We start from the raw sequence: 17,243 nt of genomic DNA on the forward strand, positions 1-17,243 counted from the left end.
ACTTTGGTCTTCTCTTCTTTTCTTGTCTTTTTAGTGATCTCTTGCTTTCTTCATGGATAATGTTCTTGATATCTTCCCACAATTCATCTGGCTTTTGGTCACTGGTGTTCAATGCATCAAATCTATTCTTTAGATGATCTCTAAATTCAGGAAGGATATATTCAAGATCATATTTTGGCTCTCGTGTCATATTATGACACTCTAGGAAAGGCAAAATTGAAGATATAATTCAAATTAGGGTATGTGAGTGGAAGATTGATTAAGAATGCAGTGTAAGAGGGTATTTTGAGGTAATGAAATTGTTCTATGTCTTGACTGTGGTAGTAGTTACACACTGTCTGTACCTCCCTCCCCAAATTCAAGGAACTGTGGAATAAAAAGGTCAATTTTAATGTAAAGTAAGGTCTAGAAATGAAAAAATATTTTAAAAAATATCTGAAAAAAGTGTAATGGGAAGCATAAGCTTCTTAACCAGACAGACATTGTTTCAAATGTGGCTCTGCCATTTACTACCTGTGTGACCTGAACCAAGCTACTTATTCTCTGCCTCTCTGTAATGGTGTCGTCATAATGAGAAATGACACATCCCTCAGGAAGATATTACGATGGGTAAATAACAAAAATGCATATAAACTGTCTAGAGCTATGTAGTTGAATACAGTACCCACCAGCCACATATGGCTACTGAATACTAGAAATGAGGCTGGTATGACTGAGAAATGGAATTTTAAAGTTTATCTAATTTAAATTTAAAAACTGATATTTGATTCAGTATTGACAAACTTTTCAGTATGTCTGAAATTATTTGGGTATGTGAATCTGTATTTTCTACTGCAAATTTTGCGAAATGTAAATACTGATTAATTCTGGTGAAAAGCATATGAATTGAGGTACATGGAAAATGAAAATACATCCAAGAATTTATAGACTTAGTATAGAAAAAATATATCTTTAAATGTCAGTATTTTTTTTATATTAATGATACCCTAAAAGGATATATTGAGTGTTTTTTGTTAAACAAAAGACAATAACTAATTTCACCTGTTTCCTTTTACCTTTTTAAAAACTGTGTGTGGTGTAGTAAATTACATGGTATGGCTTTTTCCATAAGTTTTTGTATACTCCATGGTGGAATTTGCCATGAGCAACTGAGTAGCTCCTGATTGTTAAAGTTATCCACCTGGGGTATTTCTGTTGAAAGTGACACAAAGAAATCTTCTGGAAAGTTCTCTCTCAGGTGTATAGAATTCTGATGTTGGGATTGGTTAGTTTGAGCACTCTGCCAGACTCAAAAGGAGCCCTCCTAGAGGCAGAAGGGGTCTCTCTGACTGCTGGCTGAGAAATACATGCTGCTGAGAGAAACACACTCCTGAGAGGCAAGCACTTGCTGAGAGAGATAAAAGAGACACATGCTTCTTAGAGAGAGGTGGCTGGTTGTTAAGTGAGACGGCTGGCTGCGAGACACTGAGTGCATTTCTGAACTTGAATTGTAGGTTGTTGCTTCCCTAATAAACCCCATAATAATCAGTGAGTTCTGTGTGGCCACTGCAGTGAATTACCGAACCCAGCAGAGAGGTGGTGGGTGCTACAGGAGGAACGGTTAATGTCAGCACTGGTGGAAGGGCTGGAGGGAGGCAGCATGTCTGGCCTTGCAGGAATAGGCCTTGGGCTACGGATGGTGATTCTGTCTTCCTCTTGTGGGGTTAGAGGAGGTCAAAAGATGGCACCTCCCTGCCTCTTTGGCACCATGGCTAGTAGAATATTTAAAATGTCCATGTTGTTGCTGTTAGGTGCCATTGCATTGGCTCTGACTCATAGCGAGCCTATGCACGACAGAACAAAACACTGTCTAGTCATGCCCCATCTTCACAATCCTTGTTATACTTGAGCCCATCATTGCAGCCACTTTGTCAATTCATCTTGTTGAGGGTCTTCTCCTTTTTTTGATGATCCTTTACTTTCCCAAGAATGGTCTCCTTCCCAAGGAATGGTCCCTTCTGAAAACATGACCAAAGTAGGTGAGACGAAGTCTGGCCATTCTCACTTCCAAGGAGCATTCCAGCTAGACTTCTTCCAGGAAAGATTTGTTCATTCTTCTGGCAGGCTATGGTATTTTCAGTATTCTTTACCAACACCATAATTCAAAGGCATCTACTCTTCTTTGGTCTTCCTTATTCATTGTCCATACATATGAGGTGATTGAAAATACCATGGCTTGGGTTATTTAGGTGCACCTTAGTCTTTAAAGTGAAATCTTTGCTTGTTAACAGTTTAAAGAGATCTTTTACAGCAGATTTGCCCAGTGCAATATGACATCTGATTTCTTGACTACAATCCAAGGATGTTGATTGTAGGTCCAAGTAAAATGAAATTCCTGACAACGTCAATCTTTTTTTCCATTTATTGTGATGTTACTTATTGGTCCAGTCATGAGGAATTTCGTTTTCTTTATGTTGAGGTGTAATCCATACCAAAGACTGTTCTTTTTGATCTTCATCAGTAAGTGCTTCAAGTCATCTTCATTTTCAGCAAGCGAGGTCGTGTCATCTGCATATCTCAGGTTATAAATGAATCTTCCTCCAAAACTGATGCTACATTCTTCTTCACATAGCCCAGCTTCTAGGATTATTTTCTCAGTATACAGATTGAATAAGTATGGTGAAAAGATACAACCCTGATGCACACCTTTCCTGATTTTAAACCATGCAGTATCCTGGTGCTCTGTTTGAATAACAGCCTCTTGGTCTATGTATAGATTCCTCAGGAGCACAATTAAGCGTTCTGGAATTCTCATTGTTTGCAATGTTAACCATAGTATGTTATGATTCACAAGGTGGAAAGCAATAGCACACAGGTATTCCTTTCTAGTATATTTTGCTTTCAGCCAAGATCCATCTGACATCAGCAATGATTCCTCATTCCATGTGCTCTTCTGAATCTGGCTTGAATTTCTGGAAATTTTCTTTCATTATACTGCTGCAACTGTTTTTGAATTGTCTTCAGTAAAATTTTACTTGAGCATAATGTTAATAATATTGTTCAATAATTTCCACAATCTGTTGCATGACCTTTCTTTAGAATGGGCACGAATATGGATCTCTTCCAATCAGTTGGCTAGGTAGTTGTCTTCCAAATTTCTTGTTATAGATGAGCAAGCACCTCCAGTGTTGCATGTGTTTGTTGAAACATCTCAATGGGTATTCTGTCAGTTCCTGAAGCCTCATTTTCTGCCAATTCCTTCAGTGCAGCTTCAACTTCTTCCTTCAGTACCATTGGTTCTTGATCATATGTTGCCTTCTGAAATAGTTGAACATCGATCAATTCCTTATAAAATAGTTGAACATTGATCAATTCTTTCCATCTTCTTTTTATGCTTCCTGCATCATTCAATATTCTGCCCACAGACTCCTTCAATATTACAACTCAAAGCTTGAAATTTTTCTTCAGTTCTTTCAGCTTGAGAAATGCTGAGTGCATTCTTCTTTTTGGTTTTCTAGCTCCGTGTCTTTGCACATTTCTTTATAATAATTGGCCTGTTTTTTTGAGCTGTTCTTTGAAGTCTTCTATTCAGCTCTTTTATCTTGTCATTTCTTCCATTCACTTTAGCTACTCTTCATTCAAGGGCAAGATTTCAGAGTCTTTTCTGACATCCAGTGTATCTTTTCTTCCCTTCGTGTCTTTATAATGACTCTTTGCTTTATAATGACACATGTGATGTTCTTGATGTCATCCCACAATGCGGCTGGTGTTCAGTCACTGGTGTTCAATGCATCAAATTTATTCTTTGGATGATCTCTAAATGCAGATGAAATATGTTGTTGTTGGGTACCATTGAGCCAGCTCTGACTCACAGCACTCCTGTGTACAACAGAATGAAACACTGTCCGGTCCTATGCCAGGCCCACAATCCTTGCTCTACCTGAGCCCATCATTCTAGCCACTGTGTCAATCCATCTCATTGAGGGCCTTCCCCTTTTCATTGACCCTCTCTTTACCAAACATGATATCCTTTTCCAGGGATTGGTCCCTTCTGAATTTTTCCTCAAGGAAATGGTTTATGCAGTTGTAGAGGCTTGCAAGTCCTCAGATCACAGGCCGAATGTCAAGAATGAGACTTCTCCTGACTCACATAATTTCAGGGGCTGACAGACCCAAGACTGGCAGGCAATATAGCAGGATCCTGGCTTCAGAGGCTGATGAATCCAATATTGACAGGTAAAATGCCAGAGTGTTGGCTCAAAGGCTGAGAAGGCAACAATCCCAAGATCAGCAGGCAATATGGCAGGCCACTGGTTCAAGTCCAGGAACCAGAGATGATGATGAGGCAGATGCAGGATCCAGATCCAGCAGAAAGTCAGAGATTTTCCCAGGACATCCATATTTGTATTGGAAGCAGGCCACACCCCTGAGGAAAGTCCCTTTAAACTGACTAGCTTCTCATCATGGGGGATGACTACATCATAACTGGTAAACAACTTAGAATCATGGCTCAGCCAAATTTACACACAACTTTAACTATTACTAAGAGCCATGAAGGAGCTTTAGTGGCATAGTGCCTAAGGCATTTGACTGCTAACTGGAAGGCTGGTGGTTCAAACTTACCAGCCACTCCTCAGAAGGAAGATTGGGTAATCTACTTCTGTGGTGATACTGTCCCGGAAACCCAAGGAGGGGTCACTAAGAGCCATGAGTGGAAAAATTCTTTTGGACCCAATATCCTTGCATTAGGAACCTCCTAGACCCAGTCCCCAGAAGGAAGGTTGGGCAACCTACTTCCGTAGTGATACTGCCTTAGAAACCCAAGGAGGGGTTGCTATGGGTCGGGTCCGACTCCACAGCAATGGTTGCTTTGCATTTGCAGACCCAATGGAAGATTGATGCCAAGATGCATGGAGATGTCCAAGGAATGCTAGGCCTACAGATGTTAAAAGGAGTCAAAAACCTTTTCACAGAGATGACAGAGAGAGAAAGCCTTCCTCTAGAGCTGGAACTCTGAATTTTGACTTCTAGCCTCTTAAACTATGAGATAATAATTTTTTTGTGTGTGTGTTAAAGCCATCCACTCATGGTATTTCTGTAATAGCAGCTCTGTATAATGAAGACAAGCTCTATATGAAAGGAGTGTTATAAGAATTACTGTGTGACGGAGAAGAAGAACATAATAGATTCACTACCCATACTGAAGACTTACAAAAACAAACAAAAAACCTCACTTCCATCGAGTGAAATCCAACTCACAGTGATTCCCCCCCCCCCTTGGGTTTCCGAGGTGGTATCACTATGGAAGTTGATTGCCCAACCTTCCTTCTAAATAGTGGCTGGTGGGTTTGAATCTCAGTCTTCTGGTCAGCAGTCAAGTGCCTTAGGCACTATCCCAACAGATTTAGGTGTGCCTAATCCAAGCTATAGTATTTTTGATTACCTCATATGCATGTGAAAGCTGGACAATGAATGAGGAAAACAGAATTAATGCCTTTGGATTGTAGTGTTGGTGAAGAATATTGAAAATACCATGGGCTGCCAGAAGAAGGAACGAATCTGCTGGGAAGAAATGCAGCCACAATGTTCCTTGGAAGTGAGAATGGCCAGACTTCGTCTCACCTACTTTGGTCATGTTATCAGAAGTAATCCGTCCCTGGAGAAGGATATCATGCTTGGTAAAGTGGAGGGTGAGAGAAAAAGGGGAACACCCTCAACAAGAGCGACTGACACAGTGACTGCAATGAGGGCTCAAGCATAACCAGGATTGTGAGGATAGTGCAGGGCAGGGCAGTGTTTCGATCTGTTGTACATAGGGTTGCTATGAGTTGGAATTAACTCGATGGCACCTAACAACAACATCCCACACTGAATCAGCCTGGGTGAGTGTTATTTCTCAAACCTCTGTATTGGAAGGATAATGAACAGGATAAATTGTCCAAAGGAGTTCTCCTGACTCTTACTCCTTGAGCTTCTAAATGGTGAGCTCACATAAGGAACTACATTCACTATCAACAGGAACCTTTTATCTATGGAGTGGGCTTCTGAAACTTTAAAGAAGTTATTGTTTATTTGGCCTTTAAGTATTATTTTCTTCTCTGATTGTGTAACTATAGCCATGGCAATAGCATGCTTTGAGGCTAGAGTAAAGGGAGAAAAAGCCAGAAACTCTCTATAGCAGGAGGCTCATCCTTCAACAGAGTAGGAAACAAATAATTTCTCAACTTCATTAAGTGCTGGGGAGTTTATTGGGTTGATCCATACTGGTCTCCAAGTTATCTTCATGCCAAGGCCTTCAAGGTAAATTCCCAAATACTTTCCCACTTTCTTTGTCCCATCGTGAGACAGTGAGAGGACATCTGAGGTCTCCATTTATCAAGAAGAGGCTTCAGAAGTCCAAGTGGAAGACGGGGTACTATGCTAGTAGCCTTAAGTATCTATGGTCTTCCCAAAGCACCCCACACTTGGAAGTTATTTAAAGATACCTCTGACCTTTCAGACAAGGGAAAGCAGGTGTAATGCCCTGAATAGCCCTGGCTCAAGAGGGCCTCAATCTCTCTTCACCCTCAATACCCTTCCTTCTCAATTCCATCCTATTCCCTGCAGTCACAGCCCTTCTACAAGGCCAAACTCTGTTCATGCTTTGTCATTATCTATAAAACCAAACCAAATCCACTGCCAATGAGTTGATTCTGACTCATCACAACCACTACAGGTTTCCAAGGCTGTAAATCTTTACAGAAGTGGATTATCTCACCTTCCTCTCATGGAGCTGCTGGTGGGTTTGAACCACTGACCCTCCACTTAGCAGCCAAATGTCTTAGCCACTACACCACCAAAGCGTCTTACCATTACCTAGAGCAATAATTTATTTATTCATTTTAACACTTTGGTAGCACACCGTCATGCTTTCTACCACTGGCAAAACCTCTCACAACTAACCATCACATGGAAAAACTTCATTACTAATAACAAAGGATAAAGTTTAGTAATAATTTTCCTTTAAACTGCATATTAGAGGAAAGTCAAAATTACCTCTACAATGTCATCACCTTCACTTATATATATTACAATTGGCTTTCTTAAACTGGAGAGAAATAATATAATGTTACAAAGTACCCTGACATAGAGGACTACATCTTATATGTGAACATCATTAAGTAGGTATGTAGATGTAAGAGGAAAAAAAAAAAATAGAGAAATACTAGCCCACAGAATTAATGCTCAACTCTCTAGTCAAGTCTCTACCAGTGTTTTCATGATCTTCATCTCCATTATTCTATTCCTCTGACTCCTAGTCTCTTTTCATATTGTAATTCCACCAGGGATGCCTTTCTCCTTATCTCCAGAAATTTACCCTTCAAGCCAACTGATTTACAAGTCTCCCAAATCCTTCAAGTTAGACTTAATCTTCCTCTTCTGTGATCTGACACATGGGAAATTCACCCCTGTAATACAAGTTAGACTGCAGTAACTACTTTAAAATGGTCATGTTTAGCTTTGCAGTAGATTAGGAGCCTCACGCACTAGCCCTCAAAGCACCAAACAAAATATTCCACGAATGTGTGTAAATTTAGCTGAATTATATGAAAACTTACTGGCTTTCCAACATGCATTTCTCAAGAGCATTAATAATCCAGAAAATTTTTCTTTTTGCTAACTGGCCATATGGTGTACAATTTCAGATTCTATACGAATCTCCAGTGAAGAAAGTTAAATCTAAAGACCACTAGAGAAAAATTAAATGTAGCTTTATCTCCTAGTTACATAATTTATCTCCTGGTGAAAAGTGCATCATCCTCTCAAATCCTTCAATATGATCATGGTCTAGACACAGCTGGGCTCCAACTTATTTCCTTGGCATTCAATGACTCTAGATTCTGAAGTTTATTCCTTACCCAGTCCTCAATCTTGTCCCTGACAAGTATCTATTCTAATCAATCAGACTGACTAGCTCACTGTCTCATAAATCTACAAAACAAACAAACAAAATAATAATAATAATAAAAATAAAAGACAAACTCACTGCCGTAGAGTTGTATCCGACTCATAGTGACCCCTCCTTGGCTTTCCGAGGCAGTATCACTACGGAAGTAGATTGCCCAACATTTGTTCCGAGGAGTGGCTGGTGGGTTTGAACCACCGGCTTTCTGGTAGCAGTCAAATGACTTAGGCACTATGCTACCAGAGCTCCTCTATAAATCTACATGATTCTTCCAATCCTTGGGTCATGCCATTCTTGACATTTGGAATGCCTTCCACTTATTCATTCCTTTCTCCCCAAGGCAAGATGACTGATAATCACCACCTCTATTTTTAGGCTTTGACTGAAAAAAAAAATCGCATTCCCTCTATCTCTAAGCTATAGGACCAAGCTTCCATAGGAGAGTCTTTGATTTACTATTTCTGCCTATGAATAGATGGCCGAGTCCAGTTCTGGAGCAGTATTAGCAAGCCTACTTCCTCCTACATAAGTTTTAAAAGCAATACAGTTGACATTGATCTCTGTTTATCTTACTCTGTGTCTCTGTCTCAGTTGGTCCCACTACTGGGCAGGTAGAAAAGGAATTTGTTTATTTAGCCCCTCAAAAATGACAAACTAAAGAGCAAGCTACAAGAGAGCGAGAACTGTATCATATTTCCCCTGTCTTCCTCATGGTCTTGAATGCAATGAAGTGGCACAATCAACCCTGGAGAACAAGCTCAACAGGGCTGGTATTAAAGATGCTGCCCTGCCTGGTAGGTCTTGTTACTCTATAGATGCAATGACACATGCATTTTTTTCCCCCCAAGACGGAAAATGCACTTCAGCAGGAGTTAAAAATTACATGTATCTGGGCACATTCTTCATTTTGATTCATGCTCCACTTCAGATCACTGTGCCTCACAGATCTAAACGACCAAGGCATTTCAAGCTCCCTTTCTCAGGATGGAAATTGCATAATGGCAAACTCATCTACCATATCAACGGGGTGAGAGACATAGGGATTCCTGAACTGAAAGGTCATCTGGAGCAATATCTACCATTTTATATTTGTGTCTGATCACTAGGGCATGGATAACGGTTTTATCTAGAGCCTCACTTGTATAATAAACAGGAACTTGGAATGAACTGAGTCCTGGAAACACAGTGCTGCTCCACATTCATCCAAATAATCCCACAATATATGACTTATTGTCCAGTAACAAAAGTGTGTTTCCTCATTCTGGTATGATTAGAGGCACAGGAAGGTAAGCTTCCCAATGCCACTTTACATCCCTTAAGTTATTGCTACTAGTCATTTCCCAAACAGGAATGTTGTTGTTAAAAAGGCAATTATTTCAGTACTTGTCACCCATGTCCTAGGATATCAGGGTATTTCTGATGATTTTTTGTTGTACCCACTGACATTCATACATTTATTCCTTTTTTAATATACCTCGATTCACTCCATGTCTTGGCATAATTCTCCCTCTACCTAACAGAATAGTATCAACTTTAAATGCTTGCTTTACTCATAGCGACTAAGCAGTCAACTTAGACACCAGCATAGGGATGTTGGGACTCTGACAAGCATGCCCAGAGGAGGCCACTGTGAAACAGTGAAGGCCACTCTCACGCTCAGTCAGTGAAGGGAAAATGTGAAACAAGGGAACAGCTTACCTGGGCCATCTGACTCTACCACCCAGAACAGACAATGTCTCCTTTCACAAATTAGCTCAGTCAGCTCATCTTAGGTAGCCTTGACCACCAGTCACTGGTCAATGTTGGATAATGAGACATTCCTTTTTCAGTCAAATCAATCTACTATACTCCGGTGGTCATTTAAGCCCCCTCACTGTGGCCAAGACTGTCAAATGTCATATACTGCCATTAGAGGAATTTAGGGTCACTGAAACATCAATTTTTTTGCTCCAGTTCCAATATTTATTGCCGTACTCTTATCAATAGCCAAGGGTAGAAACAATAGAAATGTTCACCAACAGATGAATGGATAAGCAAAATGTGGTATCTTAATACACCACATTTAATACAATATTACTCAGCCACAAAGAGAAATGAAGCCCTGTGCATGCCAAGACATGGATGGACCTAGAAAGCATTATGCTGAGTGAAATAAATTTGCTGTCAAAGGACAAATACTCTACAATCCCCCTTACATGGAATAAGCAAATATATAGAAATCAAAGATTATTAGTGGTTACCATGTGGGGCATGGGGACAGGAGATTCTTGCTTAGAGATAAGCAAAATAATAATTTGGAAAAAGCTGCAAAACATGAAGAATATAATTGACATCACTGAACTATACATATGGAAAATTGTTGAACCGGTAAAGGTTTTGTTGTGTGTATTTTCATCATCACAAAAAGAGAATCATCACAGAGTGAAAAAGGTACTTAATAGGTCACCAAAGCCAAGTATCTTCATCCCTAGTCTGTGATCATGCCCATATAGGTAAGAATGTTGACCGGATTTCAGCTACCTTTTGTGGAGGGTTTATTGAGTCAGTCACCACACTAGATACTTTACATGCATTATCTCTCATTCTCACGATAATCTCAGTAGGTAAGTATTTTATCTTCATTTTATAGATGAAGGAATTGAGGTAAAAAGAAGTTAAGTTCCTTGTCCAAATTCACATACATTGCTCAATGAGTGTTGTTGGGATCTGAACCCAGGACTATCAGACTCCAGTACTTGTTTGTATACCATTAAAACTTTTGAAGATGAGAGGAGATCCAGGACAGGGACAATCTTGGTTACATACCTCGTACAATTCAATGATGACATTTCCCATCAGGCCTCGGCTACTCTTAACGTTCTCCATGGCCAGGGTGAAGTAGATCCCACGTGTGTCTGAGATGTAGAGGTTGTAGGTGTCATTCTGGTTCCATTCTTGGACTGCTGCAAACACTTGGTTCTCATCTGTGCTGATAATGTGCATGTCCTGCAAGAAGAAAGAGGCCTATGAGAAAGGAGATCTTCATAGCTGCCCACCCACTGGGATCCAGAGTAATTACCATGACTTACGAAATGGCTGAGAAAAAACTTGAGTTATAGGCAATGTTAGACAATTCTATGTTAGATCAAGGCTGTAAATTATGAGCATCATGATTTCTGTTCCTTGCTAAGTGACAGAAAGATGGGTGGAAGGGGCTTTAGTGGGTGTCATTTTCCATGGCTTCAAGGGACTCATCCACTTCCATTTTTTATTTTAATATTTGAAAGTTAGTGTTAGTGCTCACAGAGACATATAGCCTTAGGATAGGAAACTCAGGAATGCCAAGAAGACAAGGCTTATTGCTTCTCCAGATCTTAATTTATGGTTTCAAATTTTGTAGTGTGATGGTTTGCAAACTTTTCAGAGTCATGTGGGGATTGCAAAAGGGGTCATGTGGAGACAGAGCCAAGAGAGTCTGAACGTCTAAACTCTGCTTCCACCAGAGCAGTGCCACTGGAATCTGTTTTATTTGCTGGAGTTATACTGGAATGTTATGGAATATCTTAGGAATAAAAAGTGAGGGACGTTCTATTGCTAATAAGATCATATTTGAAAATTATTAATATAGAGGAAAGGATATTCAATCTGGAATTTAGTGTTTGGAGTCATAATATGAGCCCAGGTGTAAGTCACCTAAGGAGCTCTTGTGGTACAATGGGTAAAACATTTGGCTGCTACCCAAAATGTTGGAGGTTCAAACCCACCAGCTGCTCCATGGGAGGAAGATGAGGCAATCTACTTCTGCAAAGACTTATAGCCTTGGAAACCCAATGGTGGACTCTATGAGTTGGAATTGACTCTATGGCAGTGGGTTTTATAAGTCACCTGCATGAGTTGAATGAGTTAGTCTCCTTGGGCTTCAGATTTTCTATCTAAAAACTGAAGAGATAGGGCTAGCACTGAAAGCACTAATGCACAGGTACTATTTTGAGTCATCTAAATATGATATATCAATTAAAAATCAAAATAATCTCTTGATGGAGGTAGTATGAGTACCACTTTACTAAAAAGTAAAGTAAGCGCACAGTTACTTAAGAACTTGCTTCAGGTTATTTAGTAATGCCAGGCTTAAAAACTGACTGTATTGCCTGAGCTTCTAATTAGGTATATATAGCCTCTAGAGCAGGGGCTGCAAATCAACCACCTATGAAATGAATACAGACCACAAATGTTTACTTTAACCACAACTTGCATGGAATACTTGAATCTATGGTCTTTCAGGTGGTGTCAACACTCATTGGCATCTCCGCTCTATATACCCATATGTTCTTGGATCTGCCACTTATATACTGATACTAACTTCCTGGCACCTGAAGTCACTTTTGTTTGCAATCCTGGACTGGATGCTTTCTAAACTCAAGCTTAGCAGTCCACAATACAAAATAGCTTATAAAAGCCAGTTTGCATATATGACAAAGCACTATACAAAAATTTCTATAAACTCAAGCACTTACCTAGGAAACTTACACTGTCAGGAGGACATTTTGACATGAATAAACATTTGATAAGATGGGAGCAGTTGAAAAGCACATAACTGGACAGGTATATATGCCAAAAAGTAGTGGAAAGTTAGTAATAGGGGCATGGGCAATAGCCAGAGAAGTTGACAGTAAGTAAAGGACCAGGTTGGCACCAGCCAGAAATGATTTCAACAAGTAAAAGGAGGCAGCAATGTCTATAAGGAGTCCTTGGGTGATGCAAATGATTAATGTGTTCAGCTGATAACTGGAAGCTTAGATGTTCATATACACCCAGAAATGCCGAGAGAAAGGTTTGGTAGTCTGCTTCCCAAAATACAGCCAGTGAAAATGCTATGGAGCAAAGTTCCACTCTGACACATATGGGGTTGCCAAGAGTTAGAATCAACTCAATGGCAACTGACCTGGATTGAACTGGAATTCCATTTGATTTGTACAACTGGACTGTGAGAAAAGCACAAGAGCAAGTTCTGGATCTTTTCACTGGAGATTCTCTCTCAAATCTCAGTTTAAGGCCTTGAACTCTCCAGATCACCTTGACTAAGACCTTACTTGATCACTTGTGCTTACATACCTTGTAGAATTACAGGTTCCTGCTGAGCTACTTGAAAATGGAAATAAGGCTTACTCTTGAAAACCATGGGATGAGATCATGTTGAGCTGGCATGGAATGAATTCCCAAAAACCCAGTAGGAGGGGAAATAGCAGCTGCAGAAAATAGGAATTAAATTCACTTACCCTGTTAAAAATGCAATAGAAATGCCTGGCTTTTCCCAGATGTTTTGGTTATAAAAATGAATGAGCTAAGTTATTCAGACTAAACTAATGTACAAGAAGTAAGAAAGAAAACAACTTAAAACATTGGTGCATGGTCAGGATGAGAGGCAGACAGGTTTGCTGTGAGTGCATATTAGGTTAGTGCTGCCCTGGGGCTCTCACCTAGTAATTTGGGGCTCCAGGCTCAAGGATGAGAGATTGCTGGGATGTGAGATTGCTCTCTGGTATCTAGGATGATGGCATGTCTATCTGAGAAATACCTAATTTGCCAAAAATCACTTAGCTAATATTAAATAACATAACTAAGATTTAAACCCAAGATTATCTGAATCAAGAGACTATCTCTTAACCACATCAGTGGGGATAAAACTTCAATGTCCATCAAAATAACCTGGAGACTTTAATAACATGCAGACTCATGGGTCCCACTGCTTGCTATTCTTATTCCGTATGTTTGGCATGGAGCCTTCAATTCTACCATTTGAACAAGTCCATCAGATGATTCTAGTGCATGTAGTCTGGGGAGACCTCTTTGAAAAACTCCGAATTATGAAAACTCTCTCCAAATAGGGGCTTGAATAGAGATCAATCATTAATAACCAGGACACTGAATCTTCAAAAATAAAGAAAAACATTATTAATTTAAAACTGGGATGTGAAAAATAATTAAACTTATTTCTTGATTCCTGCTGCCTTAATCTAACTTCATAGGATATGTCACCTCTTTACCCACATATTCTTGCTGATCCTGAGAACATTCAGGGAGAAATGTGTTGGTGATGAAATGAGAAACTAAAGGAGGGAAAATACAATAAGAGTAAATTTGTAATGAGACTTTACTAAACCCAGAATTTGGGAAACCATCAGACATATGTATTTTTCTTGGGAGAAGCAATTATAAATAACATTTCCTCTATGCTGACCAAAACAAATAATTTGAGAGAATCATAGTTGCTTTTTGAAAACCAAAACTGTTGACCTCCTAGGTGATAATACTTTGTATTAGTGAAGCATTTTCCTGTAAGCCAGGCCCACTGTAAGTTTGTTTGTTATATAAACACTATATTATTAAGCATTTGCCATGTGCCAAGACATTGTGATAGAAACACAGAGAAGAACAAAATACAGAAAGTACCCTCAAGAAAACATTCTCCTGAGGATGGTGACAGCACACATGCTTGTGGACATGACTAAAGTGGAAACACTGAAAATGGTGATAGCAGGGCAAAGGCTTATAGCAGAGAGAAGGGTGGAGCATTCAAGCAAATGCGTGGAATTTGGTGTATTTGAGAAGCAGTTTCCCTCTGTGGGAGATGAGGATAGGAAGAGACCACATTATAAAAGTTTCTGTTTGCACACCTAAGCATACCCAGAAGGTAGTTCAAAGCTATCACAAGATATTAAACAGGAGAAAGGCATGATTGGAGTTGAGCAAGTCAGAGATTTCATTGGAGAGAATCAGGCTCATTGCATGATCATATTCATTGGGGAAGCAGAATGAAGAGTAGATTTACGTGGGGCAAAAAGGCAGAAAAGGTCATTTTAACAATCCAGGTAATAATCATGAGAGGGGGAACCAAGGAAGTAGTCACAGATAAATGACTGGTAAGATACTAATGAAATAGAATCTATAGGGGGATAAGGGAAAAGGGTATATCTAAAACATGTCTTAGGCACCTGACTTCTCAAATTCTCTTCTTTTCCTTTACAGCATGCATTATAATCGTAATTGAATACTTGTGTGATGCTTGCTTGATATTTGTCTGTCTTACCGGCAGTGAGCTTCCAATGAGCAAGAAGTATGTCTATTTTATATACTCCTTGATCTCTAGTACTTACCAGAGAGAGACACACAGTAGGCATCCAACTAACATTTACTGGATAAATACATGGAAAGAGTAATCAAACATGGGAGAAGGATCAGATACAAGGGATACACCATGGAAGCCATAAGCTCAATTCTGGACATGCTAAATGTAACCTTTTAGGGGATATGCTTCAAATAGGCAGCTGTATTTGTGGTCTAGGCTTCAACGAAGACATGGACTGGGGCTGTGACTGTAGGAGCCACCAATATGAAAAGGAATGAAGTTATCCAGGGCCATACAGAATGCAAGAAAACCTTAGGAACACCAACATTTTAAGGGTGGGAACAGGAAGGGGGCCCAGAACAGAATACAACATCACCAAAGGAGAAGAATATCAAGCAAGGAAGAGCTTTTGTTGTTGTTCTTTTATCCTTCCCAAAGCATCAAATGCTCCAGACAAATCAAAAAAGATTATGAGGTAGAGATGTCAAATGGATTTGGCATGAAGCTGGTCACTGGTGACAATGGCTAGAGGGGTTTTAGTGGAGTAATGGAAAGGTGAAGGTGGGAGAAGAGATGAAAACTAGCAGTGGGTTGAAGAGTAAATAGGAAACGAGATAAAAGATTATAATTACAGATTACTGTTTAAGAAGTCTATCTGCGACACAGTGGAGAAGGATAAATCAGTATTTGGTGAAATATAAAAACTAAAGAAAGAAAGAGTTAATATTATAGTCATTATAATAAATCACTTAAGACATATTCCCCTCTCCTCTCTTTTACTGACCAAATGGGGTAACCATATTCTACCGTGCAAATAAGAACAAATCCAGACTTAGGGAAAGGGAGACTTTATTTGAAAAGACTATTGCAATAGGGAGAACACTGTGATCATAAGATCTGAAAGCACCTCTGAAAAGACAAAAAGAACTTTCTTTTAGAGGGAGAAGTAAAACAAGGCTAGAAAGAACTGGCTGTGAGGGAGGAGGATGAGTAAGTGGCATGAGCAAACCACTGAATAGGAAATGTTTTTCTTCATGGTCATCCAATCCTCAGAAGGGGTCCTGAAGTGAGAATTGTTCTGCATTTCAATACTTGCTTAAGCTGAAGCGTGGGCCAAGGTTCAGAGGCTTAGGAGAAGGAGAAAAGCCTTATTTAAGTTTGGGGCAAGTCAAGGTAGCAGGCTCTTTGTCTAAATTGGTCAGCGGGGACAAATAGTTTAGCCAATAATTTATGAGATAAAGACTGATAATTTGGATGCTCAATGTCTGATGTTATCTCAGTAAATAAGGGGGCCATGTGCCAGTCACATAGGAAGGGGTGATTCTCTGCAGCAACATTTCCTGGAACACAGAAGCATGGGGGGATTTCTTAACCCTGTTTGCGATTAACGCTGTGTTTTCTAGGACAGTAGGGCACAGGTAAAGTCCAACATCACCACTACCAAACTGAATCCCATACAGTAACAAAGGATTTGTCTTGTAGAAATGATTATTAGAACAGGAAGTTGAGAATAAATCAGGATCTGAGAGACTTAAGGGGGTATATCAGATGCAAAGAGGAAAGGTGAGGGCCTTAGGTAATATTGTGTCCAGGGTCCGGCTGAGACGCGATCCTATCATGAGCACTGGTCTCCATGCCAGGCAGGCTAAGAGTCTATGTATTATTCTCCCCTGGGTCACTGTTCCTTAGATTTGTGGAACACTTTACATTTACCAACACTGGGCCATTCATTGACTCCTAAGAACTTTGTCAAGTAGTATTTTGATCCCATATCACAGATGAGAAGACCTGAGCTCATGGATAAGTAAGTGGCAGAACTGGAATGAAAACCAAGGGATTCTGCTATAATCTAAGTTGCCTTTTCCCTATGCCACCATCACTCACATCGTTGGCGTGTTCTTCCCACGTCTGTTGGGCTGAGAGTGCCAGCCCCGTCCTAGCATGGTTATGGATGGCTCAGCACAGGGTTGCTGCTCCTCGTAATGCCGCTCATTACTAATGACACACGTTTCGAGTCTCTGCCATACTCCAAAGCCATGGAGGGCCCAGGAGAGCACAGTCTGAGTAGAGAGGCTGGAAGCAGAGGTGGGAGGGCAATGAGGACAAGAAGCTCTCGGTGTTTTTGCTTTTAAGCAAGATGCCTAACGTAACGGCAGACGCCGCACTGCATGGGAAAGCAAAAACTCGCTTAAAAGCCATTTCCATTTTTGAACA

At 40.0% G+C, this 17,243-nt stretch overlaps 1 protein-coding gene across 1 annotated transcript in view; it reads right to left on the reverse strand.

Moving 5' to 3' along the window:
• The window catches only part of SORCS3 (sortilin related VPS10 domain containing receptor 3), an 830,399-nt gene that overhangs the window by 110,379 nt on the left and 702,777 nt on the right, over positions 1-17,243 (reverse strand). The window contains exon 9 of the mRNA XM_007939862.2: positions 10,730-10,909. Coding sequence (XP_007938053.1) covers positions 10,730-10,909 — 180 coding nt within the window. The remainder of the gene's footprint in view (positions 1-10,729; positions 10,910-17,243) is intronic.

Source organism: Orycteropus afer, unplaced genomic scaffold (assembly GCF_000298275.1).
Source record: "Orycteropus afer afer isolate SDZICR_OR568_19922 unplaced genomic scaffold, OryAfe1.0 scaffold00064, whole genome shotgun sequence".
Classification (NCBI taxonomy): domain Eukaryota; kingdom Metazoa; phylum Chordata; class Mammalia; order Tubulidentata; family Orycteropodidae; genus Orycteropus; species Orycteropus afer.